General features: G+C 37.3%; 1 protein-coding gene and 1 pseudogene across 2 annotated transcripts in view; one reads left to right on the top strand and one right to left on the bottom strand.

Moving 5' to 3' along the window:
* The window catches only part of ube3b.S (ubiquitin protein ligase E3B S homeolog), a 24,665-nt gene extending 9,728 nt beyond the window's left edge, over positions 1–14,937 (bottom strand). Inside the window, exons 1-19 of the mRNA XM_018244018.2 lie at positions 14,849–14,937; positions 14,531–14,687; positions 12,359–12,430; positions 11,453–11,624; positions 11,221–11,341; positions 10,667–10,726; positions 10,011–10,115; positions 9,339–9,435; positions 8,635–8,720; positions 8,226–8,308; positions 7,781–7,886; positions 7,017–7,137; positions 6,206–6,383; positions 3,738–3,913; positions 3,317–3,484; positions 3,069–3,240; positions 1,622–1,740; positions 1,130–1,244; positions 200–299 (exon numbers count right to left, since the gene is read on the bottom strand). Coding sequence (XP_018099507.1) covers positions 200–299; positions 1,130–1,244; positions 1,622–1,740; positions 3,069–3,240; positions 3,317–3,484; positions 3,738–3,913; positions 6,206–6,383; positions 7,017–7,137; positions 7,781–7,886; positions 8,226–8,308; positions 8,635–8,720; positions 9,339–9,435; positions 10,011–10,115; positions 10,667–10,726; positions 11,221–11,341; positions 11,453–11,613 — 1,968 coding nt within the window. The 5' untranslated portion in view covers positions 11,614–11,624; positions 12,359–12,430; positions 14,531–14,687; positions 14,849–14,937. The remainder of the gene's footprint in view (positions 1–199; positions 300–1,129; positions 1,245–1,621; positions 1,741–3,068; positions 3,241–3,316; positions 3,485–3,737; positions 3,914–6,205; positions 6,384–7,016; positions 7,138–7,780; positions 7,887–8,225; positions 8,309–8,634; positions 8,721–9,338; positions 9,436–10,010; positions 10,116–10,666; positions 10,727–11,220; positions 11,342–11,452; positions 11,625–12,358; positions 12,431–14,530; positions 14,688–14,848) is intronic.
* On the top strand, positions 14,875–25,345 carry kctd10.S (annotated as a pseudogene). The gene is made up of 7 exons (XR_005965057.1): positions 14,875–15,034; positions 17,541–17,754; positions 19,362–19,531; positions 20,961–21,050; positions 22,955–23,007; positions 23,675–23,870; positions 24,342–25,345. The product of XR_005965057.1 is annotated as a potassium channel tetramerization domain containing 10 S homeolog (transcript).

Raw genomic sequence — 25,345 nt, 5'->3', positions numbered from 1 at the left:
TTTTTCTCTCAAAGCAAATTTTCGGGAAAATGTAATAATAAATGACCGTAAAAAAACAGAACGGATTTGATCAGAGTTTGTAGCAGAAAATATTGAGATAAATTCAGACTTTGATAAATAACCCCCCTAGTGTCTCTTAGGGAAATATAGCGTAATAGTATAGTAGTAAAATTTAGGAAACAGAAACATTGACACTCACATTCTTGTGTGGGATGACATGAGGGATATACTGAAGTAGGAGTTGGGCTCTCTTCCTTTCCTTATCCAGTTCTTGGAACAGAAGGGTTGGTTTAAGATCCCTGCAAGAACAGAAGAAGCTGTTTTCCTGGTGCATGGTAATCATTTCTATGTAACAACTAATTAGTAGGGTATAGAAATAGCTGATGTGAATATGCTTGAAGGCAATAGGGATAATACTTTCCACAATGCCTTGCCCTTCCACAGTTCAGGGCAAGACCAAGCTAGGCATCTTGAACTGCAGGTTGATAAATTAACTCAGTCATCTGATCATCATATTAGGGTAATTGTTTTATTTGCAATTTTGTTGCAAAAGTACTGACAAAAAACAGTTTGGCACTGAAATGTTGCTTAAACCTTAACATCCCAATATAAAATATACATAACTTGCATTGCAAACTTATATTAACTTACATAAAACAGAGCTGATTACAGCTCACCAGAGGGATCAGAGGAATCACAGCTCTCTATTTACTTGTATCCTATACTATTAAAAAAGAGCTGGGTAATTTCTCCCTGGTGATCTCTGTTTTCACTCATTGATAAAAATGTCCCACTGATGCTGGGAGATTATTTCCCAAAAACTGGACAGGGCAACAATATCAGCATCTGTAACTTTCAGCAATAAACATACTGTATAAGTTAACTCACAGTACATGTCATTTTGCACATTGCAAGTCATGGTGCAGAGGTTAGGGGCATTCCTGTGCAAATTTGTGCACTATTACAAAAAGTCACAACTGTGTTCTATAAATATATATTAACAATTTCAAGTCACATATATTTTAACAATTTAGCAGTTATATAGGGTTAAAGAGAAACGTTCTTTTTGGCATAACACAGAGCAGCTGTAACCTAGACAGTAAGGCCTATAGAAACAAAGCAAACTCACTTGCGCAGCCAATGATCCTCTGGGGCAAAGCGCCTACGACAGTCTCTTTCATACAGGACCATGAGCCAACCATGCACAGAGTGGAACAGCTCCAGAGTCTCTCCTTTGGCATTCTCTAAAAGTAACACATTAAATAACTTCTATAGATATATTACTTAAAAATACAAAAATTACATTTTATTTTACTTGCTCTTTACTTGTAGGAAATTTGACAAATTGGAGCAACTCCTAATTTTTCTGGGGAGATTCCTCCAAAGCACAAATATATATTTCGATGATTTGTACAGAAACACACTTTTCTTTAACTGTAAATACTGGTACCAGTGCCAGGTAATATTTATTTTGGTATATTATAGAGCTAGGCAAAAACACTCCACACTTCATTTGACAGGAAGCTATAAACAGAGAGCAGAGCAAATAAGTGTGTTATTAGCTTGATATTAATACTAGCAAAGGAAAAAAGCAGACCGTGTTACGACTGCAAAATCTTACCAAGAAGTCCATCCCAGATCATCTTGAACACAAAGGAGTTCAGAAAGGAGGAAATGGTCACAAGTTCCTCTAGTTTAAATGATACCTGTTCTTCGTACACCTCAATATCATCCAAAATCCTAAGAGAAAAAAGCAAATTGATTATAGCAGGAGTGCCCACACTTTACTAATGCAAGGTCTACTTTTAGTGATGTTTATCTTCATCCATAAAATCATTCTGTTCCATGGAAATTATTACTTAAATATTGATATATGAGAAAATGTAAATTGCTATATTTAACAAATAACTATTTCTTATGTAACCTTAATGTAATAAATATGTGAATGAAAAGCAAGAAATAGGAAGGTGATTTAGACAAGCCATTTGTTGGCAATGTCTTGAGATCTACTGATCACCAGCTAAAGGTCTACTGGTAGATCCCTTCTACCTTTTGGCGCCCCTGGCGTAATTCGCTTATTTTAATTTGTAAAATGCTTAGCCAAATGTAGGTACAAGGTTATATCTGAATGATATAACAGTTTTTGCACAAAGAAGCAGGAAAACAGAGCTATTACATTTTATATTGTTTATCATAAAATTGCAGAGTCACTACCAGAGCATGTATTCTGGGTATCTATACAGCACCACATGTGAGCTACTCAGCTGAAAAGGTAGATCTGTTAGTATTCTCCATCCACAGGCACAGCTTTGTCAATATACTAAAAGCATACTATGTTAGGAAGCACCAACTGGAAAACCTCAGCAAAACTTCCATAGTCACTGTGTATTAGACGCAGAGCTGTGGAATATGTTGATGCTTTATAAATGCGTGTTTATAATAATAATTTTAATACATTAGACTATACATAATAAGATTAGAAGAAAGGAGATTCCGCCTAAATATTCAGAAGGGTTTTTTTTCAGTGAGAGCTGTGAAGATGTGGAATTCTCTACCTGAATCAGTTGTACAGGCTGATACATTAGATAGCTTTAAGAAGGGGTTGGATGGTTTTTTAGCAAGTAAGGGAATACAGGGTTATGGAGATAGCTCATAGTACAAGTTGATGCAGGGACTGGTCACATTACCATCTTGGAGTCAGGAAGGAATTTTTCCCCCTCTGAGACAAATTGGAGAGGCTTCAGATGGGTTTTTTGCCTTCCTCTGGATCAACTACCAGTTAGGCAGGTTAAAATAGAGTGAAAAGGTTGAACTTCATGGACGTGTGTCCTTTTTCAACCTAACTTAGTATGTTAAGACATACTTGAGAACTGCAATATTGCAGTTGCAAAGCTGTTGCACAGCTATGTGTATCAGCAGTGTATCACGACTAATCAATAGTGGATCATAACATACCCCAATAACCAACCATTGAGTGTTTTTGTGTTAATAAAAGATGTCACATTCCTTTAAAATCACAATATATAAGAACAGAACATTTTTTCAAGAATGAAAAACAAGGTCCTCACGTAATTAAATGCCTAGAGCAGTCGCAGAACAAAACCAGCATGGCTAAAAGTCTACGGGACTCCTCTGTGTCGCTGCTCAGACATTCCAGGAAGAGTTTTAGACCTCCCTGAGGTCCAAGTTCACATATAAATGCCCACAACTTAGGCAAAAGGTCATCCAGATAGGTAAGCCCTGAAACAAAATATAAGAATGCTAAAAACCATCTCACAAAATCCTGGCAAGTTCTACAAAGTAAAACAATACCAACCTGTGAGAATCTGTAGCCGTATTTGTGACAGGGTTGTTAACGCCATCTGGTACAAAACGCAGATGTTGCAAACTTTTTGCACTTCTGGAGAATCCACCTTTTTCCCCCCAATTGGTTTAAGTATGTGTCGAACAGAAGCAGATTTCTGGAACGCTCGTTTAAAGAGATCTGTGGGATTGGGACAAATTGCAAACCAGATCTTGTTCATTCAAACATGTCTTTATTAGGAATCATTCCATTTGAAACCAAAGCCCTCCCTGTTTTACTTTTTACAAAATGAGAAAAAAAAGACCTCATGGGTGACCTGATAAATCTTTAACGTCAACTGCAATAAAAAACTTAAATAACTGCCTTTAAAAAGTTTATCCCATTTATCCCCATTTAAATAAAGCATCCTTCCTGCAGTGGCAAAGTAACTCACTTTTCATAGGTAGGTTATTCTGTGGGGAGGAAGATGAACTTTGTGATGCAACGACAGACGCATCTTGGTTTTCTGCCAACTTCTTACTCAGGACCTCACGGAACAAATTACGGATCATGTGGACACCCCACAGATATTGCAGTTGCTTGGTAAGTAAAGGCATGGACTCGTTGAGGCTAAAAAACATTTAAAACGTAAAATTGGATCAATGTAGATATTTATATATTCTTCAAGGGTGCTAATGCAGCAAGAATACTTGGTACCAGGGTTTACCAGATAATTTAAAATCAAATAAACCCAATAGAGCCATTTTGCATCACTATGGGTTTATACAGTGTAGCTATATCAAGGTACATGGTAATGTTTTATTATTACAGAAAAAAAATATTTTTAAAAAATTAGAATGATTTGCTTAAAGGGGTTGCCCACCTTCAAACACTTTTTTCAGTTTAGTTGTTTTCAGCTAGTTCACCAGAAATAAAGACTTTTTGCAGTTACTTTCTATTTGTGATAGTTTTTCTAATATCAAAGTGTAAAGTTAGAATTTTCAACTTCTAAAGCAACTGGGGGGGGTGCAGACTCTGGAACTGTTCTAAATTGATATATTTAGTTGATACATTTTTTTATCTTTGTCCCTGCTGAGCAGAATCCCTGAGTTTCATAAAAGGGAGCTGTTAGAATTGAGATATTAGTTGCTAATAGTCCAAAGATTCTGCTGATAAATGTATCAACTTACATAGCCACTTAATGTAGAAAATTGTAACAGTTCAATGTAACAATTTCTGGTGCACAATCTGAAAACAACTCAACCCGAAAAAAGTGTTTGGTAGGTAAACAAACCCTTTAAAATAAACTGTGTGGGAGAAGCAGGCCCAGATTATCAGCGAGGACGCAAAGGCCCGGTCCTAGGACGGCAACTATTATGGGGTGGCATGTCGCCCAGCCGCACGGATAATATCCTGATCCTTTCTTAGTGTGTCACTAAGAAAATATGCGCGTGTGCGCGATCTTGCAGGAGAGGGCCAGAGGACGCTGGCCTCCGAGCGCCCTGTGGGGAAATCCGCGCCTGGGGAGATGGCTTTCCCATAAGGCTGAGCTTACTGGATAGGTCCCATACAAGTAGAGTTGCCACCCGGCCGGTATTTTACCGGCCTAGCCGGTAAAACACCTGCCAAGGCCGGGGCCGGTATTACAAATTTACCGGCAATGCAGTTGCCGGTAATTTGTAATACCCTTTAAAAAAAGCCCCTGGCCTGCCCCCAATTCGCATAGAACTTACCTTTTTTCCAGCGCTGTGGAGATCTCTGCGATGTTGTTCCGCCCCTTTTGTGGCACGTTGTGTAGCTCCGCCTCCTTTTACGTCACAGACTGCCCCTTTTTTGTGCCCGCCCCCCACTGGCCAGTATTCTTTTTGAGTAAAAGTGGCAACCCTACATACAAGGGAAAGTGAAAATCTCACTTTCCAAGATTGAGCAGCGCTTTTCTCTTATTCACCTGCAGGTAGGTAACTTGGAGATACAAAAAGCACTTAAAAGCAAAAATTATATTATGAAAGTAGAGGGACGGGTGGATGTTAGCTTAAAGGACAGTAGTTTGTCTCATACCATAGCCTCAGTAATTAAAATACAAAGTTCAGTGACCGAATAAACTATTAAAATAATAATAATAATAAAACTGTAGCATTCTTTTTACAAAATCTTGCACTGTGTTGATACAGAAAAAAAAAAGACTAAGATCTGGGAGGATTTTTTTTTTTAAACTGCTCCATATGCTACTTAAAAGACCTAAATCAAATGATCTGTGTGCCCCACAATATGACATATAATAAATTGGAGAAGGCAATACGTGTGACTAATGGGCCCATTTACTTAGCTCAAGTGAAGGAATAGAAGAAAAAATACTTTGAATTTCGAATGGTCGAATATGGCTACTTCGACCTTCGACTTCAAATCGAATGATTTGAACTAGAATAAGTTCAACTATTCGACCATTTGATAGTCAAAGTACTGTCGCTTTAAAAAATACTTCGACCCTCTAGTTAGCCACCTATATCCTACCGAGGCCAATGTTAGCCTATGGGGAAGGTCCCCATAGGCTTCCTAACAATTTTCTGATCGAAGGAAAATCCTTTGATCGATGGATTTAATCGTTCGATCGAACGTTTATTCCTTCGATCATAGGAATAGCGCTAAATCCTTCAACTTCGAAGTCGAAGGATATACATTCGGCAGTCGAATATCGAGGGTTAATTAAATCTGCCCCTACATGTGGTAAAGAGGTGAGAAATAAAAACATGCGTGTAAGTAACTTTAGGCTATACACAACAAACAGCTAGAAAGACACAGATGACAGAGTGTAAATTCAGCTGAAAAGGAAATAACAATGTAAATATAATGCCTCTATTTATTTACAAATGCAACCACCTATTCCTGCAATACAAAGACATTATCAGTAACATTGTAACATACCCATAGTCCACCGTCTGGGAGAACCAGCCCAGAACAGGATGCCAGTGTGTAAGATTGGACTTCTTCTGAGACACATATTTCTGGCAATAAGATAACATTTGGGTAAGGACACTGACAAAGTGACACATCTCCTCCTCCAGCACCTTCTCTGTCATGTGGCCCAGGTGAATGAGGTTACCTGAATACATAAATGCACAGACATTAGATATAATATCTGTAATCACTGTGGAATATTTTTACACTACAAGTTGCACTGTCCTACCGACTTCATATAATGTGACTAATGTGGCATAAGGAATGACAAAGCTTAAAAATATATACTGCTATATAAAAGCCATACTTTCAGAGATCTAAGTGCACTACATATACATTACTAGTACTCATGTTAAGTATTTGTTTCCCCGTAAGGATAAGGGAAATCCCAGCAGTCCAATTTCACAGATACTGGTTAAATAAGTGCAGCTCATTGGATACAATATTTGCCATTATTTGAAAAAGGCTGGTGTATTATTTACACGTGACAGCCAGGGGTGTCTTTTGATATGTGTTCAAAAAATCAATATCTCTACTATGTAGAGCTGTAGTTTAGAAGGAAGGTCACACTGACATTAATGAACTTTTGAGGATTTCTAGTTGCAGTTTGTACTAAAAAAAATGAGACTGAAACCCTGACTTTAGACTTGATGAAAACTTCCAATCTTAATCATGAAACAAATTAGTGAGAACCCTCTTTCTCTAACAGGACTAGCCTTAATTAAGATGACATTTAGGAAATAGCTGCTAACTTGAAAGTAAAAAGAAGGCAAAATACCTAGTAAACAAAGAGTATGGCTACCCTCAAGGCACACGCACACATCACTGCACTGATCCTCCCGGCTCAGGAACAAGATGAATTTATGGAAGAGGCCATTAGATTCTATTACCGAAAGCCTCTGAAATGTAGTAATAAAAATAATTTTGGTTAATTGTGCAATCTCTTATATTATCTCGTATTTTAAAAAGTAAAGGATAAAAGACAACAACTATTCATTTATAAACTGCATGTTTGCTGTGCTTTGTTTCCACAATTATAACACAATGTTTATTCATATGTCCTGTGGCTGCAACAGCTGGTTAAGCTCGAGTGAAGGATTCGATGTAAAAAAACTTCACAGCAACCACAGTCATTACATTTATAAATACTGTACATTATTATATGAAACCAGAAGGTTTGCATATTAGAGAGGTTCAGGGTGCCATGTTTTTTTTCCACCAAAATGTTTCCTTTTCAACTTGGACACATTTATTCTGGGTGATAATTCAGAACAGGTAGGTTTCTGTGGTTAGATCCGGGTACACACATTGCACCTTATTTTTAATGCATATAGACTGAATACAGGGAAGAGGCATTCCTTTACAGGACAAGCAGTAGTTACAAGTCCACTACCACAAATGTATAGAGGCTTCTACACTGACTTTCCAACAGACATGAAAGTATGCTAACTTGCTTAGTATCACTGGTCTGGAACATAAAAACATGCAAACGTGGATTACATATTCAGTTGAAAGATTACATAGCATCCATAAATTACTCACATCTGGAGTAAGGGTATACAGGTGGAAAACCAAAGCTGGTACAGACATTATGTGGATCAGAAAGGATCGAAGAAGGTTGTCAGAAAATTGAGCTGCTACTACTGGACTGGAGAAAATAATGTAGAAAAAAAAGAGAAATGTTCACTAGTGCACAGATAAATTACAGCTAAAGTTTAACTACAGTAACTATAGTTTTTGCGCTCCCAATAACATACATTGCATAATGCATTCCCCTAATTGTACACTTTTCTTTTTGGGTCATCTGAAAAACATAAAATGGGGGTTCTACTGTGTTCACTTATTTCTAGACTGCAATAAACAAATATAATATATACTAATCAACGGGCCGGAAAACAACAATGGTCTAATAAAGGGTCAAAAGGTCTGACTTAGCTCACCCAAACTATTAAGTACAAACAAGATAATTATTCAGTTCAAATCTTACCGCAATGCCAATGAAAACAGAGCTGTTAGCGTGCCTTTGGACAAGGAGGGTCGTGATCTGGCCAGGCCATTGGTTAACAGTATCTGCAAAGATTCATGCCTTTTTACTAGCTGTATTCTAACACATGACATTACTCAGTAAAATTGTGTGTACTTTATGACAACCATGGTATTAGGGTGACATTTGTGTAATGCTTCTTTTTGTGTTAACTATCACATTTTATAGAACAGTATGTTTGTATGCATCCTGGAACTGCTAGTAATGCTGTGCAAGCTACATAGGTTGAGACACAGAACACCCAGTGAATATGTTTTAGGAGATTCTGGAGATTTAGTCAAAAAAATAAAAACATTTTTAACAATTTTGTGAGAGATATTGACCACTTCTGTTTTGTAACCAGTAAATATACCTGTAGCACAGAATAAAATCCTTTCTGGTTAAGGTGTCCCATAATATTTGCACAGATGTGGTTCATTGCTGGTCTCAGGCTCTCACCTATAAAACATGCATTACATTAGAATGTAATTCTACCAAAAAAAACTAGAAAATATCCCCCAGACATTTGCATAATTCAGACCATCACATATTCTATATCTACATAATAATTCCAAAAGTCAGTTGATCAAATGATTTCTGAATTGCAGTACATTTTGATCTGTACAATAAGCCCATGCACAAGTCAGTGAGGGACTTCTATCTTAACTCAGTTTTCCATTTTAGGCAATCACTTGTGGTATAATACTTCTCCTCTAAAATAAATACAGTAAGTAAAAAAGATCTGTATGAAGTAAGATATGTTTGCAGCAAGATTATCATGACTAGAGAATAAGCTAAAAGAAGGGAAACAATGTTATCCTTTTCAGGAATAGATACAATTTCGTGATTTCTTAGGTTCATGATTGTATTTACTGGTTCTCACCTCCCCTGACTAGATGAATATTTAATGACAAATTGCTTTTAGCATTAGATTTCAAGACTTATACTTGTATTTCATAAAAAGAGTGATTGTCTCTATATAATGAAGTGCGTGTGTGTCTGCTCTATATAAGAAAATGACAGGCAACCCTACCCTTGATGGTTAATAAGGCAACTCCACCCACACAAATAATGTACCTTTTCCTCTAAGTATTTTCCAGGTTAAGGTGTCTGTAAAGGTGACCAGCATAGTGAGGTAGACTGTGATCAGCTTGGAGTCCTGCAGGATATCTGGCTGAGAGATTATATAATATGATCTTTATAATATACACATTGTAGAAAACAAAACCTACATTTTTTTAAAAGCTGATATTTCAAATCTGCTTGTAAATTTTGAGAATCATGTTTGTATTTGAGTCCAGCAACTGCCTCAAAGGATCCTACTATTGTCACTGCATGTATCACTGTCTTGTTGTCCAGTCAAGGTGTCAGACACCAATGTGCATAAATCAGGTAAATGGCCAGAAAATAGATCTTAAAATTGGCATAGCCAGCTCTCCATGGGTGACTGGGACCTGAAATGTTATTCATTGATTACCCCCCTGTCAAGATAATGTAAAGCCTAATAGTATTAGGGGCATTATGGAACATGCACACAAAATTGGGTGCAAGAACTTTGGTCAACAAAGGCTCTGCCAAATTAAACATTTAATTTTGAAAGTACTGAGTTGAGCTTAGACTGTTCATACTTATTAAACACATTGTGCACAACTACTCCAAAATATCAGGACTGGACTACAAGAAATTGTCCATTTGTAGGCGGAACATACACAGTAAGTGGGTCAATCAGCAATATCACAATTTCATTACCTTTAACTGTTTAAGGAATTCACAACAGTGCCACAGAATGTCTTTTATCTGCTTTATCCAGAGAAGAGTGAGATCCTTGGAAAGAGCAAGAGACACAAACCAAACCTGCAGGAGACAGACATTACTTCTAAGAAATGATTTGGTAGATTGAAATGAAGCTTTATACACTTATTTCAGCCTCCCCTGTTTGCCAGGTCACACATTCTACAGACTGTTACACATAGGGACAGATTTATTAAGGGTCGAAATGTAAAATTTGAATGTGAGATTTATCACACCTCAACCATGAAACAGTCCTAATTCAAATATTTGCCACCTAAAACCTGCCAAGTTCATGTAGAAGTCAACTGCAGAGGTCCGTTGAGCCATTTGAAAATGTTAATAGCCTTTCTGACATTCAAGAGCACACTGACTGTAAGGGTTAAAAAAAGTAAAAAATGCAGCTACAGGGGCAAGTTAGAAGGCATGAAGTGTTACTGTGAGAGAGCTACTCTAAAAATGAACTGGCCCAGTAAATTAAGAACAATTTTTTCAGTCTCACTTATTTAGGCTTCAGTTCTCGGCAAGGTAAAATAAACTTTTCTCATAACTAAGCCAAACTATTAGAAACCAACATTTTTGAAGCTTTTATTGATATTAGAGGTTCAGTCAGTTACCTTTGGTTCATTGTCACTCTCCATGCTGTTGAGAATACACCGACAAAGTTTTTCAAACCTCTGAAGAAAAAAAAAAAGCAAAATTGAAAACGGCTTAACCCAAACAGACTCTTCTGTTTATGTATCTATACAATTATTTACTAGCTCTGATTACGATAGAAAAAAAAAAAGACTGTCGCCGACTCATGAAACTGGCTACAAAGAACTGATTTCTTGTATGCCAAGAAAACTCATCTAGCCTGTGAACACACAGGAATGCACAATATATACTTTATATTTGTTACTGTGATGTGTAAGTATTGTTGACAGGGGAATCCTGAACATCACAGCTTATATACAAGCAATGTTTGATGCAATAAACTGAATTCAATGATCAGACTAATTTTGTTCAGTCATGACACTGTGAGTTGAGCATTTTCAATGTGAGAAGCAACCACCACCAGCCATCTCTGTTTTAACTTTTTCTTATGTTGCAGTAGTAACATTATAGTTATATGTTAATACATTTTCTGCTCTGTCTATAATTAAAAAAACTGTTTTCTAATGAGACTCACCACCCTGTCCTGAGAAATCTGAAATACTATCAGCAGCTTACGAGATATCCGGAATATTGAAAGTGCATTGGCTTTGACTGAACCTTTTTCTGTGTTTTCTAGAAAATCATCAACTTCTTGTCTATGGTCAAGAGATGAGAGAAAGAAAATTCTTATCATCTGTGGATTAATGTGCATTGCTCTTTGTAAGTAATGTATACAGTGGAGACATAAAGAAGGCTTTTCACATTACCGGATTTCTTTCTGTAGTCGACATCTGCACAAAAACCTTCTAATAAGTGCCTGAATTTTGATTGCTGCCCTTTCTTTCTCTTTAAGACCTTTTCTCTCTTCACGAGCTTGCCTGGCTTTGTCTAAGAACTGGTCCTTCGAAACTTGAGCTGCGCCAAACATTTCTGCATATGCTGCAAAAAAGAAAGGAAAAACCATCAAACTCAAGAGGCATATCACAATTAAAAATATTTAAGTAAAAACACCCTATGTTTCTCATTAGTGTTAAATACCACAGATTATTCTTCATTCATTCATTCTTATCCATATGCGTGGCAGTTGATTCAAGCCAGAAAATCATTGCCCTCTGGTGTTTAAAATATTATAAGGAAGGGGAAACAGTTTGATGTTACCAAGCAGTAAGTCTTGAATGGAGTTTAAAACTGTAACATTGCGCACTGCTCAAGGTAGGAATTTTTGTTTTTCATATTTACTGTAAATGTAGACAAGTTCTGATAGCTAAAAGTATGTATAACTTTTAACATATATGTAAAATTTTTCCTGCCACTACTTTAATTAACATAACACATTCCACATGAAAATAAAGCATTTTTATTTTGTTGTCAATGCTTGTTTAAATGTCATTTAAATGTATGTAAAGTACATATGTGTAATTTTTACAACAAATTACATTAATCAGTAATTATGGGGCAGTAATAGTAACTGTATTAAAATATAGTAAGGCTATACCTTTAAAGGAGAATTCAACCCGTAGTTTAAACCCCTCCCTACCCTGGGTAGGCTGGGGGGGGAGGAGGGAGGGTTTTTTTTATTAAGGGTTGAATTCTCCTTTGAAGCCAAACTCATTCTGATACTTGCCTTATAAAATAGCAGCCATGGGGTTAAGTTAGATGATAAAATACTTTACCTTAGGTCCAATTACTGAAGAAATCTATTTACACACACATACTGCTTGGTTTAAGGATTGCTGAATCCAAAGCTGCAGAAAAAAATGAAAAGAACATTTTTAAATGTGAATTAGTGCAATACTGATTCAATTCAAGGTGCCCCTACAGGTAAATAAAATGTATATAATTGCTATAAGAATATAGAGTCTTATACAAAAAAAACAAAATAGATCAAAAATTCACTTTTATAATGGCTATAAAACTAACTCCCAGAAAAGAAAGTATTGCCAATACCTGTGTTTGCTTTCAACGGGGTGCTCCCACTTTTATTCAACGTGCTTCCAGACACTTTACAATGGATCCATTGTAAAGTGTCTGGAAGCACCTTGAATAAAAGTGGGAGCACCCCGTTGAAAGCAAACACAGGTATTGGCAATACTTTCTTTTCTGGGATTTACTACTGGCGTGTGGCTAGGCCAGGGCCATATATACCTGCATCCCCTGCTACGATTGTTATAAAACTAACTGGCAGTACTTCAGAAAGTGGGAATTGGCAAGTGTCCCCACTGAGTCCTTGAATGGAAACCACTCCACCTACTTGAGAATTCCCATAAGTAGTTCCTTTTCCAGTAAAGTCTATGGGCACCATAAACAATGAAAAATGTCTTTCATGCCTTGTTTGTTGTTGATTGCCACCAGAGATCTATTGACATAAAAGGGTCACTGACCAATGTTCCCTTTAATTCCTTCTAGGATATGTGCATGTCTTAAATTTTTGTGTGCAATTTTTAAAAATTGTGTGCTTTATACATTTTTTTGACTGAAAGAGCATTTTTTTTACCAAAATGCACCTGATAACACAAGTTCCACCCACACCTTTGCACTCCGTAAACAGAGTGGGAAAGAGTAAGTATTTACAGAGGAAAAATGTTGCTCAGCTGGCAAAAGTGCAGCTATTCTATAATAGTGATAAGTAGAAGCACTGGGTATATTTCACACTAATTTCCACAATTTGACCTTTAGTACTTGCACCTGATTTGGTAAATAAGCACATGGGGGTTCATTTATTTGCGCTGGTGCTAAAGGCCAACAGTAATGTGGTTACGCATTAAAAATTTGTGCATGCTTTAACCAGCAACAAGATTCTTGTGTGCCAGCGTGTTTCTATTCCTACAACAGTAATGTGGCCCATAGCAACCAGCTACATGTTTTTGATTGGTTGCCATAGATAACTGAACTTTAGTCCATATGTTATGTGCATTAGCCCTAAAATACCTTTCCAGTGGGTTTTAAGTATAGTAACTGCTGAAGGGTTAAAGAAACAATAGACATCTGAGGTAAAATAGTGTAAGAAATCATTGCCACTTAATGTAACACATATAACTTAAAGGGGTGGTTCACCTTAACGTTAACTTTTAGTATGTTATAGAATGGCTAATTCTAAGCAACTTCTCAATTGGTCTTCATTTTTATTTTTTATAGTTTATATATTTGCCTTCTTCTTCTGACTCTTTCCAGCTTTTAAATGGGGCTCACTGATCCCATTTAAAAAAATGCTCTGTAAGGCTACAAATGTATTGTTATTGCTACTTTTTATTATGTATCTTTCAATTTGAGACCTTCCCTAGTCGTATAGACAAATACTCTTCCCTGTTCAGATTCTAGTCTCTTATTCAAATCAATGCATGGTTGCTAGGGTAATTTGGACCCTAGCAACCAGACTGCTTTACTTGCAAACTAGAGAGCTGCTGAATAAAAAAAGCTAAATATCTCAAAAACCACACATAATACAAAATGAAAACCAAATGCAAATTGTCTCAGAATATCACTCTCTATGTCATACTAAAAGTTTATTTAAAGATGAACAAGGCCTTTAAAGGAATGAGACCCAAAACTTTCTTCCACAGGCTACAGTATTTCTTGTAACAAGCAACTGAGTATAATAAAAAAGTCAACACTGCTTGATAAGATGAGGTACAGGTATCTCAAGTCAATGTTTAAATAACGGTTGCCTTTTCTGGTTGCTTGAAAATTATTTCCACTAATACATAATATAAATATGACCTTTATAAGCCTGGGTATAGTACACCTCCAATTACCCTGTAGATCCATTATCTCCCAGGTCCTGTCACTTTACAATTCAAAAGAAAGCCTTCATATCTATACTATGAATCCTTAAGACTGGAGAATACCTGACATTAACAGGGCCAAATCTTTCTTAGGGCCCAGAAGAAGGGCCACTCCCGATCGCAGTCAAATGCTGTCCTCTCTGGTCGGTATGTTTTTGCTTGTGCACCAAATGAGGGCGGAAGTACGTCAGTAGTCTATGAAGGCAGAACTGGCAGCGAGCTGTACAGGAAATAGGATGCGTTGGATTAGTTGCCAGTAGTAGATGATCTGTCACACACATAATAAGAGTGATATTGTATTAAGATTGTAGGTTAGAAACGATTTTATGGCTTACTGAATGTCCTATCATTACATCTCCAGAAATCCAGTTAAAGCCTTACATTAAATATATTTTTGAGGGACATTTTGGCCCATATCAGACATGGCGGCTGCTGCTGCTCTGAGGATTCCATGCTCCGCTTTCACCCCAAGCCCTCGGCGGAAGTGCGTTAGTGAGGGGAGGAAGTGTATTACGTAGTCTGGGTGGTTCCCATTTCTGGCCCAAGGGAACTTTATCCGGTTTGATGGTAAGTAGCTCTTAGTTACTTGAGATTAATATGCTGTTATGTATGCGATTATTTAGCGACCCTTCCACAGCAGCGTGTTTAAATGCCACTGTCATGTTAATTGCCTTTATAGTTATTTACAGCAGGGGCAGTGAGTGCAATATTTACATACAGATATATGTATTTGCTCCACCAGTCCATCCAGGGTATGTAGGGCTTCTCACCAGCCAGCCAACAATATACACCAACTTGGAAGAAACAGGACTCACTCCCTCATCTTTAAAATCAAACGTTGCTCTTCCTTTTGAGGATGAGGGGGTACAATGAGCATGAGGGGTGCCAAGAGCAGAATGAAGTTACCATAAGCATGAGTCTACCAGTTACACTCAGTCCAGGGCTGTGTTGTCCAGCTTTTGTTGATTTAACCCTCTGGTGACATGTTCTTGGCTGAAAATGCAGTTCATTTGGAATGTGTGTGTGTTCACCAGCATTTTCTCTCTTACCAATTGTGTACTATTCGGGCATTATTTTGCTGAGGAATTAAAGAACCTTCCCAATTGGTAGAAGAGACAGGGGGTCATTTATCAACATTGGGTAATATTGCCCGTGGACAGTTACCCATGGCAACCAATCACATTTTTGCATTTGTTTTTCTACCTGCAGCTGCCAGAAAAAAAAGCCAAGCATTGATTTGCTATGGGTTACTGGCCACGTGCGAATTTGCCCAGTGCTGATACATGAGTGCCACAGGCTTTTCAAGGATGTTACTGTAGTAATTTTTGTTGGAATAGGGGCCCTAGTCTAAATCATTATTACTCCTCTGACAGACTTTACACTTGTCGGTAGGCAGTCAATATGTAGCAATCTCCTAGTACCCACAAAAATACACTCTCAATTAGGGATGCACCGAATCCACTATTTTGGATTCGGCCGAACCACCGAATCCTTAAAGATTTGGGCGAATACCGAACCGAATCCTAATTTGCATATGCAAATTAGGGGTGGGAAGGGGAAAACATTTTTTACTTCCTTGTTTTGTTACAAAAAGTCACGCGATTTCCCTCCCTGCCCCTAATTTGCAAATGCAAATTAGGATTCGGTTCAGCCAGGCAGAAGGATTTGGCCGAATCCTGCTGAAAATGGAAGAATCCTGTCAGAATCCCGAACCGTATCCTGGATTTTGTGCATCCTTACTCTCAATACATAATCAATCAGTAATGGGAGAAAACCAGACATTCTGTATAAAAGCCCCACAAGTATAGGTAGAACATACAAACTCAATCGAGATACTTTCCTGGTTTTAAACACCATTGGAAGTCCAGCACATTGTGGCAGCAATGATAACTACTGAACCATAAGGTAAACCAGCTTTTCTCAGTATTCTAATAATACATAGGAAAAGTTCAGTATAACAATAAAAACTGGGTAAATAGTCTTTGTTTTCCAATATCGTTAGTTGGCTAAAAAAATCTATAAAGTCTGGAATGACTGGATGTCTGACAGAACACTACCTCCTGCTTTTCAGCTCTCTAACTCTGAGTTAGTCAGCAACGTTAAGGGGGGCCACATGGACATAACTGTTCAGTGAGTTTGCAATTGATCCTTAGCATTCAGCTCAGATTCAAAAGCAAACAGTCATGACTCATGTGGTCCCCCTCAAGTCACCAATTGGTTACTGCCTGGTAACCAATCAGTGGAAACCAAGAGACCTGCAAAGTAGGTAGTAGTGTTCTGGTGATTATGTTAAATAGTCTGTTTCCAATATCGTTAGTTGCCTAAAAAAAAATCTATAAAGGCTGCAGTGACTGGATGTCTGACAGAACAGAACACTACTACTTTCAGCTCTCTTAGGGCTCTTACAGACGAGCGTTTTTAGCTGCACTCCGCTGCGTTACGCATGTAATCTCCAAACGCAGGTTGTGATGCAGCATATTGCACTTTTCCTGCATTTGGTGCTTACATGCGTCTGTGTGAGTAAAGCCCCATTGAAAAGAATTCAGTACATCTACTCCTGCGCTCCCCTGCGGCTGAACGCTTAAAACCGGAACGCAGGGGAGTGCAGCTTAAAACGCTCGTCTGTAAGAGCCCTAACTATGAGTTAGTCAGCAACTTTAAGGGGGGGCGGGCACACAGGACATAACTGTTCAGTGAGTTTGCAATTGATCCTTAGCATTCAGCTCAGATTCAAAACAACAGTTATGACCCATGTGCCCCCCTCAAGTCTCTGACTGATTACTGCCTGGTAACCAATCAGTGGAAACCAAGAGAGCTGAAAAGCAGGAAGTAGTGTTCTAGTGATTATGTTACACATCCAGTCACTCCAGCCTATCTGTTTACCCAGTTTTTATTTTATACTGAACAATTCCTTTAAGTTAAATTTGTGGCTAGCGGGACATCTTCGTTAAGTAAATCTCTTAGTAAACTTTAGCAGCTATATAATTCTACCACTTATGTTCAGAGATTTAATCTGTACCACAATTAAAATGCACAATATTTAACTCTCATGGTTTTCCTTTTATGCATTCAGGAAGAGATGTCAGGAGAGAGTGTGGTGAGTTCTGTGGTGCCTGCAGCTACAACCCGCACCACCTCATTCAAATGTGCGAGTACTAGCTCTAAGTATGTGAAACTGAATGTAGGTGGTGCCCTCTACTACACCACCATGCAGACTCTGACCAAACAGGACACTATGCTGAAAGCAATGTTCAGTGGCAGAATGGAAGTGCTTACAGACAGTGAAGGTACGTCTGTGTGTGTTTCTCTTTTTTTGTCTCTGCTTGTGCATTTTTTAAGCCTTGGTAAAACTTATGGAGACAAAACATACCAGTATGTTGTTTGAACAAACCAGTAACAAGGACTGTGATCAGAAATAATAGTGCTTATTCCATCACTATGCCAGATGACCTAGTTTAGCTGATCATACAAATACTGATAAATTTGTGTAACTTCCAATATGTGTGCGGCAGCATGCCGAATCTGACCAATATCCGTGTACTATGATATAGGTCACTTCACGAATTGAGTTATTTTGAAAATCTTATCTGCTGCTATGTGGTGCTTTGCCAGATGAGTTAAAGGAAAACTAAACCCCCAAACAATGTAGGTCTCTATAAAAAGATATTGCATAAACAGCTCATATGTTAAAACCTGCTTCATGTCAATAAACCATTTTCATAATAATATACTTTTCTAGTAGTATGTGCCATTGGGTAATCATAAATACAAAATTGCCATTTTAAAAAATTAGGGCCGCCCCCTGGGATCGTATGATTCACTGTGCAAACAAACATTCCAACAAACCATACTTGATGTCATTTATGGCCTTTAAATACTATCTATAAGTTCCTAGCCCTTGGGCTGATTAGTTGTATTGTCCTTGGGGGGGGGGGGGGTTGGTGTATAGCTGTACTTATCTGTTCTATACAAATAAAGATGTACAATAAATTTGTTTCCGCAGATTTTTCAGATTTTTATGGGTACCATAAAAATAAATTCTATACAAATAAACATATTGTTTATTGCCAGAGTAGTAGCCAGAAGGATACTGTGTTTTGTGCATTCCAGCCATGTGTCTTGGGTGTGACCATATATTCATTGTTCTATTGTCTTAACGTCCGCTGGTTTTATATTTTTGTCTCAGAAGTCACACCTTCCTTTCTGTGATTTAAAATGGATTTGATTATTTGCGCCTGTTAATGAGACTTATAAATAACCATTTTTAGATTTAAAAAGCAATGTTTTGTATAACATGAAACTTAATTAAAAAAAAAAAAAAAGCTGCAGCTGGAATTGTAGCAAGAGGGAAAGGGTTGGCAAAATATTAAAAAAAAAATATTTGTTTTCTCCTCTAATAGCAGAGGGGATCCACAATCCTTATAAACCCATCTGTCTTTTGCTTAGTAAACTTCATATTTAAAAGAAGGCAGTTCTTGTTCAGCTCTTTTTCAAACCATGTGCAGGTTCTGTGACCAATAGCAAGCAATACGATTTTGGCATTTTTACAGGTGACCAGTAACTGTGTCCTGCTGCTCGATTGCTATAAGTGATTAGACCAGTAGCAAACTTTACACATTTTATTACAGTACCCTAAAAGTACTGATGAATGAGTCATTTTACATATGTGAAGAGCTTTGATTCAGCACAGTAACACAGTCGATCAATGAATGCTTCCTATTTATAACACTTTCCCATTCCTCTGTGGTATAACAATAGGTAATTCATCTGCTGTTAGAGCAGATTGTGATATTGGTTATATGTATTTTAAAGTAAAAATTGCCCTCGATGTCTATATATTTACTCTGGAGAGCAAATAAGCAAATATGACTTGATTTTGCTCTCACCTATTCAGGTTGGATTTTGATCGACCGCTGTGGAAAACACTTTGGGACTATATTAAATTACTTGCGGGATGGAGCTGTACCACTGCCAGAAACCCGTAGAGAGATAGAAGAACTTCTGGCAGAAGCAAAGTATTATCTTGTACAGGGACTTGCAGATGAATGTCAGGCTTCTTTGCAGGTAGGGCTCTCAGCACTATGCATGTAAGTAATACTGTAAGGGCTATGCACATGCCATTTGAACCCCATTCACTTTAATTGAAAGCTTGAATGGGATGTTAACTCTTAATAATGGGCACTGTGCTATGACCCTTAGTAGAGGCTTGACAAAGGGCTGGAGTGAAGTCCGGAACGTTGCCAGTGGCACTTGATTAAATTTATACTTTCTGCAAATATTAGTGCTGCTATTTTTAATTGATCTGTACAAAGGCCCTGTTCTGTCTGGTGTTTCAGTAGTGCTATGTAGTCAGAAGACCATTCCAGTTTTTAAGATCCTTGTTTTCATACAAATTATACACAGTTTACTGGTCCTTTTTTCAATATATTTGAGATTCGCTTAATCTATAATGTTTGGATTTGGACAAACAGCATATTGACTTCATAAGATTTGTATGAATCTCAAACTGACACTTAATTGTCATTTTTACCAATATATTATTTGCTTATTACATTTTGTATTCACGTCTCATTTACAACCAAAGATTTCTTGTGAAGTCAGGGGCTCTGTGCCAATGAGGCGAGTTGAGAAACTCGCAGCAAGCTGCCTCAGGCGGGGAAGGGGCCAGGATTACCCCTTTGTAAAGTGATCCAGAAATTGTTGCCATCATTTAATTTGTTAATCTATTTAAATGTGTTGGGTGCGGGTCAGTACAGTAGTAGTCTGCTCCCAAAATGTTCCTGTCTTGTAACCAAAGGTGCATACAAAAAAGTATTGTACATAATGGGAAGATGATGCGGGTGCAGGTCCTACAGTGGCAACCTTTTTGCTGCTTAAAGTCAGCGGCAGGTTGAGTTTCCTAAAGAGATTGTCATTTTTAAATTGCACCATAGGTGGACTATCTGTGTTATTTACTTAGTGTAATAATAATAATATGCGTTAGAATAAATGGGCACATGCATACACATAATTTGTTTAGTAAAAGAACAGAGACCTCAGTTCATTGTGTGCTTAACTCTGCTGTCTATACGGTATGGGCAAGTGTATGGGGCTTTTAATTATTACATTTTGCTTTCTTGATATTACTAGTCACCCTGGCCCTAATGTCCAATGGTCTCAGACCCCTATACCCAACTAGTTTGAGATATGCAAGATGTTGGGTTCAAAATCAGAACTTTGTAACTGTAAAGGGTCTGTAACAGTATCTCATTATTCTCCTTTCATACTCCCAGCAGAAAAATGGGAGTGGGAAATTGAAAGGGCATGGGTTAGATGTGTTTGGCTTAATGTTGAATGGATTAATAACACTGATCTTAAATGATCAGGTGCCACATAAATTATTTAGTGAATCTGATCTTAATTCAGATATTGTGTTACGGTTCACAGAGAAATTTACTAGTATTTATGAAAATTGTACTCTTTTTGCCATAGACTAACCATGATTTCTGTCCAGCAGAATAAAGATGTCTATGAGCCTTTCTGCAAAGTTCCAGTTATCACTTCCTCAAAAGAAGAGCAAAAGCTTATTGCCACATCAAACAAGGTGAGGAGTCAAAGAGGCTATGGCATTTATTCAGACTGGAAGATGGAGTGCAAATTATTTTACCTAAAAGGGTTTGTTTTTATTTGCATAACAAAAGGAAATGTAATTCTAATTCAGTGGTTTTAAATTTATTCATCAGTGTAACTGTTGTTGAAAGTTTAAAACTCTGCCTGATATGGATCCCATTGGCCCATTAATGCACTTCTGAAAAGGGCACAGGCCCTATGTTAATCCAATAAGATCAGGCCAGTTTGGTGAAATGGCAAAGATCTGCTCACCAAGCAGTGTGATATATGTTCTCTGGCTTCCAAAGGGCCTTTAAGGGGGTGTTCACCTTCCAAACACTTTTTTCAACTCAGTTGTTTTTAAGTTCACTACAAATAAAGATTTTTTTAAATTTGCTTTCCATTTTTTTGTATTTCTAAAAACAGAAGTCTAATGTTACTGCCGCTGGTGTTTCACTCTGGCAGTTCAGTAATCCAGGTGCAGATTCTGAACTGTTTCAATTTTCTACATTTCTCAGCAGCATCTATGGAATATTAGCAATTATTGTATCAATTCTAACAGTTGCCTTTAATGAAACTCCGCGATTCAGCTCAACAGGGCCAAAGATAAGAAAGAAAAAAGCTTCAGAAAGACATAAGAAAGTAAAACTGAAACTTTACATTTCAATACAGGTATAGGATCTGTTATCTAGAACCCATTACAGGTCCCGTACCTGTATTCAAAAAATAATTTTTGGTTAACAATCTGAAAAGAACTGAACTGAAAAAGAAAGTATTGGAAGGTGAGCAACCCCTTTAATATTACCCTGATGTGCTAAGCTTGTTGTAAAGTAGAGACATGGTGAATGACTAGAACCATTCACATTGGAATATGTATGACGTTAATGATTGTAAGCTGCAAAAGGGAACATACTGGTTATTAATAATCTAATAGTATAATACTAATACAGGGTCTATGTTTAATTTAAAATGGTTGCAAGATTAATATAGACTCATTCTGTAGTCAAACTATACCTGAGCTGGCACAATAGAGGTGTTCTTGCTTTGGCATAAACAAAGAACATCTGTCTGCTGGCTTTTAAGAAGCAGTGGTGGGCTAATGAAGTAGTCTGCTACAAGCTCACAACATAGGAATGCTGGTTAAATAGGAGCTATTGGGAAAATGAGCATTGAATATAAGCTTTTTCATATTGAGATAAGGAATTATGTAGATCAATTTGTACCCTTTATAAAGAAATTTATACCCCTCTCTGTATCCCACTCCCCAGTATCTCTGCCTGCAGCATTGTCTTTGAGTTGATTTTTCTGAAGGCCAAAAAGCTCTAATACATCATTTAGGCAAATAAAGCACACACTAATGATTTATAAGAGCTACCTGTCCATCAAGATCTGAGTGCTATCCGGCATGAAGAGAGACAGATTCCTTAGATATAAGATACTGAAGATGATTGTTTTAAATGTTTAATTGATTCTATAATTCCATGAGCTGAAACATCTGTTATTTGAATTTTCACAACCATTCCCCTTTAACAAAATACTGTTGTAAATAAAAATGGGGTCAGCACAGGCAATGTAAGTCAATTTTATCTGTAGTTCCATTCAGCCAAAGCTTGCTTGGTTCTAGAATTTCTCTTGTTTCTATACATAATTGTTAATTCCAAGTACATCAGTTGTATAACCACTGTTCCCATTTTAATTACTTGACTGAAAATATTATGAGGGGCATTCTCAGAAGACCTTTTAAATGATGCTCCTTTGGAATAGTGTTAACTTTTATTTGCATGGAAACAGATCATATTTTGTATTATAAAGAGTTTATTAGAAGCTATGCTTCTATATGTGTAAAGTCTGTCATCAAAAAAATGAAATGATCTTTTTATTTTGCTTTCCCTTCTGCAGCCAGCAGTGAAACTCCTCTATAACAGAAGCAATAACAAATATTCCTACACCAGGTACACTTTTAAAAACCAATTTTATCTGTCGGGCTAATGTTCTATGTTTTATGGCAATACCCTTGCTCATGTGTATTGTCACAGATTTGTGCAACTAAGAATCGTCACATAAACTGCTGTATTGTGAGATCATGTCTGACTGCCCTCCGTAGAGCCTAAATAAAACTAGTTCAAGGAGAAGAAAACATTGTATAATATTTGCAGCCTAGCTTGGTTATACTTTGCTTTGCTGTTTAAATATGTTTTCAACAGGGGCACAAATTTACAAGGTGTTTATTAAAGGTTGATTGCTGGCTTGTCACTATCCGTATTAGTGTAGAGAGGTTTATTCAATTGAAGGTATGTGTTCTTCCACTTAAAAAGTGTTGGGGTTGCTTTTTAATTGTGGTCACCAACCAAATTCCCATTTGCACCCAGAATGTCAGTGGTTACCTTTGTGTAATTAACATCATTAGTTTGAGATGTCCGTCAAAATTAAATATCTGCGTTTATTAGTGTCCTTACTGCATCTTCCCAAAGTGTTTTTGTTTCCAGCGGTGCTTTACAGTGAACATGTGTTTAACCACTCCAAGTCTCCATTATGTTGGCATGTTCACTATTTCTGTTATGGAATATACTGCTACCTTTAATATATGTAATATAGACACTTTATAACTGTGTTTTTCAGTAACTCTGATGATAATATGCTGAAGAACATTGAGCTGTTTGACAAGCTATCCCTAAGGTTTAATGGTCGTGTCTTATTCATAAAAGATGTCATTGGAGATGAGATTTGCTGCTGGTCCTTCTATGGCCAGGGACGCAAAATTGCAGAGGTTTGCTGCACTTCCATTGTGTATGCTACAGAAAAGAAACAAACAAAGGTAAGATGGCTCTTTCTGACATGGTCAGCATTCCAGAGAACAGTAAATATAAAGCTGGTTAGTTTGTAGGAACATTCTTAAATTATAAAGTTCAATGTGCATTGCTGTATATAAAAAAACAAACTCAAATGCTTTCACATTTAATTGTTACCCTTAGAAAATTCAGCACATGGCTATAAAAAACAATCTGTGATATGAGGCTCAACTTAAATGGACAACATTTTTGCTTGTTGGGCTTTGAGTTTACTGCTTTGGAGTGGTTTGCCTTCTGCCCAGGCAATCCTATCATTATCATTTATTTATATAGTCTCTAACAGCTGGGTTTACTCCTCTTGCACTTGTGCTCACAGTGTGGGGGGTTATTGCTGGTGTATAATCTGAATACAGAATAAACAAAAAGTTATTATTTAATTAAAAGCTCACGATTATGTCTAGTTTCTGTTTATGACCATGCATGTCATTGTCTCACAGGTAGAGTTTCCCGAAGCACGAATATATGAAGAGACATTAAACATTTTACTGTATGAGGCTCAGGATGGGCGAGGGCCAGATAATGCTCTTCTTGAGGCTACAGGTGGGGCTGCTGGGCGTTCCCATCACTTAGATGATGAAGATGAACGAGAGCGCATTGAACGAGTTAGACGGATCCACGTCAAGAGGCCAGATGATAGAGCTCATCTTCACCAATAAGACCTTAATACATTCCTTCTTTTGTGTCCGTCCAGAACTGGCATCTACCTCCTCAAACTTAGCCTTGCTCACACAGGAGAAGGCATTTCATACCAACAGAGGGGGAGGGGGTTTTTATACGCAAACTTGTGCTTTCAATTTGAGCATCAGCCACTTATCACTTTGTCATATCACTTTTAAGGGACAACAACATAGTATATTTGTATTTTATTCACTTATGGACATTTGCTTTCCTCAGACTGGCATGGAATATTCACAGAGGCTCTGGCCTCTAACAATGTTTTCTTTGATATTCTGTGATGTATTACCCATATGCGGCACTGTGGCAGTAGCTGTGACCTGTCAATATTTATGGAGAATATCAACAAACCAATGAAGTTACCATATACTATCATAGTTCCACCAAACTCCAGATGCCTTACAAGTTCATGTTTAGTAAAGCAAAAAAACTGTCCTCTCGAGAACAATACCAAATTTCCCAAACAGTGTTATTTAAATGCGCCTTTGTGGCTGTTTTGAATAATAATACATAACCTATCTGTTGCTAGAAAGGACCATGGTCTTTGTAAGCGAGAAAGGGTTTTTTACTGAACTGTAGTCTGGGAATAAACTTTTTTACCCAGATAAACACAATGCACCTTTTTGAGTTTGTTTTTATGTTAGGATTAATATTATATATAAATATGTATTTCTTGGGTTTTTATGAATGCAGTCCCTTTTGTGTAAAAAAAAAATGATACCATAACTTATACTGTTTTCTCCAATAAACACAAACCTGGATTTAA

The sequence above is a fragment of the Xenopus laevis genome, chromosome 1S, assembly GCF_017654675.1.
Source record: "Xenopus laevis strain J_2021 chromosome 1S, Xenopus_laevis_v10.1, whole genome shotgun sequence".
Lineage (NCBI taxonomy): Eukaryota > Metazoa > Chordata > Amphibia > Anura > Pipidae > Xenopus > Xenopus laevis.
The sequence above is the reverse complement of the archived record's forward strand: the minus strand, read 5'-3'. Positions and strand labels throughout refer to the sequence as shown.